Here is a 5810-nt window from a genome sequence, read left to right on the forward strand (position 1 = left end):
AGTTGGTCCTAGTTGACTAATTAGAGCGAGCCCTAGCTACCTCTAAACCTCATAATTAGAAGCCCCGTGTGGTTCTAAACTTCTCCCTCTAATTCTCCGGCGATGATTAGCTCTGGACGGCGAAGCAAGGCCATACGCTTGCAACCAAGTAGAAATGTCGTGCTTTCGGTCTTCTGTTTGAGGGATCATTCGAGGGAGGATCGCGGGATCGTCATCGACGTTCGAGTGACTCCAACTATGATCTACATTGACTCATCTACTTTCGCTGCACTCCCAGAGTTGGTAACGATCGTTGATCACAAACCGTTATGCATCTTCATATTGGCAGCCCCTTGGTCTGATCACAATTCCGATTTTTTTGTTTGCCACTATGTTTCCCAGCAATCAGGACCAAGGGGCCGTGATCGGATATTTACTCTGAGTTCCAATCAAGTCTTTGCGTCGTCGCTGCCGTCATGGGCTAGGGGGGGGGGGGGGGGGGTTTGCCCACTCTGGGTGCGCATGTCTTCAAGTATTGGAACACCCCATGATCACCCTAGGTTGTGGCTTGTAAACTGTATACATGACCCTGCCTAGTGTATAATCAAAATGTGGTGAATCTTCCCCCTAATTTCTCTAGCTAACATGATAGACATGTCTAGCTATGTTTGTGCAAGGCGAGCTCCTTTCCTCTGCGAGACTTGTGACCGAAGCGGAGTTGTCTAGTCCTCGACGCCTTTGGCCGATTGTTTGTCATAAACCGGCATGGTACTCATGTGTCATTTGTTCGAAGAGTCTTGATGCGTTGTCCAAGCTGAAGTCGGAGTCACTTGCTTAGGGAAAAATGATAACGATGACATTGTAGGAAATCTTGATGATGTCCTCTCCTCGGCCCCCTTCCTTAGGTCTTGTGGGTAGCCAGGTCGACAGAGCGCCCTTCCTTGTGTGCGTGTTTTAACAGTTTTTGCTCATGTTTTCGCAAATTAATCAGACAACAATCTTAAAAAAAGTAAGGCAAACAAATCATTATTCGTGTGACACCTTAGTATTTTTTCCCTTTTTTGATTGATTGAGGTAAGACGCCTCGGGTTTTAGCTATGGTATATGCGCGGGAGCTATATCTCGCATTAAGCGAGACAGAAGCTACTATCGCTAAAGGGAATTGCTCCTCGCGTAAGGAACTGGGCCGATCCATCAGCGCACTTTTAAAACAAAAGGAGGAGAAAAAGCAGCACGCACGGGGGGACGATCCCAGTACCTCATGAGGAAGAAGTCCTGCACTGCTAGCCACTCCGCTCGCTTCGCGTTCATGGCTAGTAGTATGGCGGGAGTCCTTGAGGCGATTCGAGCTGGTTTTCTCATGTTTTTTTCTTTTTCTTTTTTGTTTCTTTTTCTTCTTCGTTTTTTTATTTTTTCATTCTTTATGCATTTGTTTCTTCAGTTTTTTTTTCATTTTTTTGGTTTATTTCTTTTCTTTTTTGGTTTTCTTTATTTCTTTTGATTTTTGTTCTACATTTTTGTATATGTCAACAATATTTTTTTAATACACGTTTAACATTTTTCCAATACAAATTTAACATTTTTAATATACAGTCAACCTTTTTTATACACATTTTAAACATTTTTCAAAGTCTTGATTAACATTTTTCATATACAAGATTAACATTTTAAATACATGGTCAACAATTTTTATATACATTTTTTAAATGCTTGATTAACAGTTTTCAAATAAAAAAAGACTAACATTTTTTAATACACGGTCAACAATTTTTATACACATCTAACATTTTCCAAACGCTTGATTAACATTATTCAAACACTTGTTCAACATTTTTTTTTCAAATGCTTGATTAACATTTTTACATACTTGAACAAAATATTTCATCCTTTTTCAATATATGGTCAACATTTTTCTATACACATTTAACATTTCTCAAATGCTTGATTAGTATTACTCAAATACTTGTTCATCATTTTTTTAAATTCTTGAAATTTTATATACATGATCAAAAAAATTCATCATTTTTAATACATGATCAATAATTTTTTATACATGTTCGACAATTTTTCTACATGTTCAACATTTTCCGAATGCTTGAGTAATTTTTTTCCAAAAACAATTTCTTGATTTTTAAAATATTTTTTGTGGAGCGTTTTTTGTGATATGTATATTTAGAGTATTTTAAAGTATAAACAAAAATAAAAAAAGAAAACAGAAAACAGAAAAAGAGGCTGTGCCCCTTCAGCGAGTCGGAAGCTGGACTCGCTGAATGCGAGATATAGGGGCGTGCCCCTTCTCAGTTTTTGATCCCATCCAACGAAGCCAACTGGGCCGGGCCAGCGGGCCTGTTGGAGTAGCTAAACTAACCACCTCGTTCACTTGCGCTCGCCTGCCGAATCCCTCCCGTCTTTCTCTACACTCGTCGGCTGCATCTCAGATCTCGCGGGCACCAACAAACCAAAGCTCTCTCTCCCGATCACTCTCCCTTCCAGGTAACTTCTCCTCTCTAGATCTCTCCCACCTCCATCCTCGACAAGTCTCCGCGGATTCACCCGATGCGCGCCTTCGCTATGTGTGATCCGCGCCGCGCGCCCGTCAATCATCTCGACAGCTTTCGTTGCATGCTTTTGCAGCCCGGATCTGACGAGAACAGGCCGTCCAGATCCGAGCTGCGTTTCCGCCATTTGGTTTTGAGCTGCTTCTGTCGATCTTACCTATCTGGGTGCGTTTCTCTCTTCGGCAGGAAGCTTGGACCGAAGGAAGGAGCTGAGAGGAGGCCATGGGGGAATTCTCCAAGGTCCGCAGATTCTTTCTCTGTTCCTGTTACTTGTTGCCATACATTCTGACTGCACGTGTTTACATTCGATTTGCACGTTCATTGTTATGAGGGTGATCTTGCACAGCCGAATTTGTGTCCCAAGAACTGATCAATCGGTTTGCCAAAAAAAAAATGTCGACCATGCATAGATGTAGTATAAACCAAACAATTTTTGATTTCCCCTCTATCAGCGGTGATGCCCTATGATAACTGAGAGCCAAAGAGCTGAAACTACCGCCATTCTGGAAATCTATGAAGGCTTCACATATGTCATCTCATCACCTAGTTATGTTAATTGGCTGTTAGCATTCTTGCAATATGGCACTGGAAGATCGTGTAAATTGGGCTGTCAATTCTTTTCTATGAAGTGTAAACTGAAGCTGAAACTATATAATTGTTTGTGATTAGCACCTTCCTTTCTGTAAAGCTTAACTACTCCACATAGAGCACGGGTGGTCTGTCTGAAACTAGTTGATCGACCACAGTTCTTGTACCATAATTTAAGATTTTGATTTTCAGAAGCAGAGTAAAGTTACAGTTCACTGCTTGATGCTAAAGGGAAAAAGACCAAGGTATACTTAGTCTGTAATAATGTAATATGATAACCAAAATGTTGAAACCTGACATATCATGCATTATGTATTAACTATTTATACTCTTCACTGATTTGCTGAAATTCTTATTTGTTCCCTCTTTCACTGTGGTTAGCTTTGTTTTTTCTTATATGAAAATGGTGCTTTCAATTGATAAATATGAAGTGCGGCAGCAGCTTGCTTATTTCTCTGGAGAAAGTCTTGTAATGATTGCCCGTTACCGTTACACAGGAATCTTGCCCTTCCGTGAAGAACATTTTGCTACTGGATTCTGAGGGGAAGCGTGTTGCTGTGAAGTACTTCTCGGATGATTGGCCGAATAACGCATCTAGGTTGACCTTTGAAAAGTCCATTTTTACTAAAACTCTGAAGACAAATGCACGCTCCGAAGGTAATTCATTCAGTCTGTACCATGTGAATTCCTGTCTTACCATCACTGTAGCACTGGTTTTAATTGCTTTTGCCATTTTTTATCATTGGTCAACGATTGTAATTCACAAAATTACTTGAATTTGCCATTAGTAACTCATATTTGAGACCATAGTTGCAATACATGCATATCTAGGCCCGGCCGTAAGTTAAAGCCCGCTGCTGATTTATAATGCAGGTAATACTCCGTAATATGCTTTATTGGTTTTAAAGTATTTGGTAGGAACGTATTATTTGATTTTATTGACAATTATTCAACACATCTCTTGTTTGTGGTATGTAAATGGCATCACATGTTAACAAAGAGCATTAGTTGAACAGAAAATATTTCATGAACGGTTCATGTTAGTTTACTTCCAATTGTATGCCCTAATTGAGGAACCCTGAATGTCCAATGACCGGAAATGTTATTGGATGGGTGAAAAGTTTCAGGTTTATTTCATTAGTATATTATGTTCAATAATATTAACTATTTTGTTGTCTGAGTTAAATTTGGATTTACCTTTGACACCTATTTTGATTCTCTGCAGCTGAGATAACATTGCTTGATGGTTATATTGTTGTTTACAAGTTTGTACAAGACCTACACTTTTTCGTCACTGCCGGAGATGATGAGAATGAGCTCATCATAGCAAATGTGCTACAGGGTTTTGCTGATTCGGTTGGTCTTCTACTCAGGTAATATACATGTTGTAATGTTACTGCATGAACTGGTATTTTGATACTGGTAATTTGTAAGGCAGTTGGTTCAAGGTGCAACTTATTGTGCTTTAGGGGTGATGTTGAGAAGAGGACTGCACTTGAGAACTTGGACTTGATACTTCTCTGCATTGATGAGATTATTGATGGCGGGTAAAGTTTTCTTGTGATCTATGCTAAATTTGAGTTGTCTCATGTTTCATAATCCTCTGTTGACATGAAGGTGTTGGGCATCATACTCTTGTGCCATGTCAACATTCTGCAGCATGTTTATGTTGTATTGTTGTCTACTTTTTATTTTATGTCCATTTTCTGGGAGCTCTCATGGAGTTTCCTTAATATATGGGAAAAGGTAGGCCCCATTTAAAACACACGAGTTTTACAGGACATGGTTTAATTTCTATGGAATCTGTAAAAATTCCAGTGTTCCAAACAAGAGGGCCCTTAAATAAGTGAGCAGTGTTTAGGAACATATCATGGTTGATGCTGATTTCATATAATAATGACCTTAGCTCATTAGACCACAAAAAATTATTCTTGTGATTTTTTAGTGTTTATATATGCATGCTAAAGATTTGAAAATAAACTGAAACTATGTGATCCTTTTTTGTGTATTTGTGCAGCATAATTCTTGAAACAGATGCGAACACCATTGCGGGGAAGGTTGCAACCAATGCTGCTGACGGCTCTGTTCCCTTCTCTGAGCAGGCAAATTTCTGAATCTCGGTCCCTGCACATTCCTGTCATTTATCATATAGTATCTCATAGTTTTTCTATTTGGCTGTTTGTTCTCTGCAGACAATATCTCAAGCTCTGGCCACAGCCAGGGAACACTTTGCAAGATCTCTTCTGAAATGAGAAGCCGCCGTTTCTTCTTTCACCCCTGTGTGTTCATGGTCGGGCTACTATGCCAGGCCTGGTAGCGGTCACTTAACCAAAAGCGCAACTGTGGCAGACAGATGTGTCTGGATTCTTCTTAAATGCTATGTAATTCTATTTTCTCGTTAAATGCATGCTGTGTATCTTACATTTCCTGGAGGTATAGAGAAATAATTTTTGAAGTTAATCCAATTTCTGCGAACTAACACTCTTCTCAAACTGGAAAGGGCGGTTATCGCTTCAACATTTTTTATTTTTCTTTGCAAGAATGATGTCTGTATTGCCAAGCATGAGCCAGAAATGGCCTCATCGATGAAACACCATCTCTAGGCAGCCTAAATGTGTGCAAGAGGGATGTTTAGCCTCCCGTACAGTAGTCACCGAGAGAAGTGACAAAAATTCTAAGCTAGTC

At 39.7% G+C, this 5810-nt stretch overlaps 1 protein-coding gene across 1 annotated transcript; it reads left to right on the plus strand.

Annotated features, from left to right (window-relative positions):
- Positions 1–2324: 2324 nt before the first annotated feature.
- LOC125529617 (coatomer subunit zeta-2) lies at positions 2325–5585 on the plus strand. Its single transcript, XM_048694030.1, has 7 exons — positions 2325–2472; positions 2724–2777; positions 3623–3782; positions 4351–4498; positions 4595–4672; positions 5143–5227; positions 5318–5585. Exons 2-7 carry the CDS (start codon positions 2760–2762, stop codon positions 5375–5377), a joined length of 549 nt encoding a protein of 182 aa, XP_048549987.1. The 5' UTR covers positions 2325–2472; positions 2724–2759; the 3' UTR covers positions 5378–5585.
- The last annotated feature ends 225 nt before the right edge of the window (positions 5586–5810 follow it).

The sequence above is a fragment of the Triticum urartu genome, unplaced genomic scaffold, assembly GCF_003073215.2.
Source record: "Triticum urartu cultivar G1812 unplaced genomic scaffold, Tu2.1 TuUngrouped_contig_5727, whole genome shotgun sequence".
Lineage (NCBI taxonomy): Eukaryota > Viridiplantae > Streptophyta > Magnoliopsida > Poales > Poaceae > Triticum > Triticum urartu.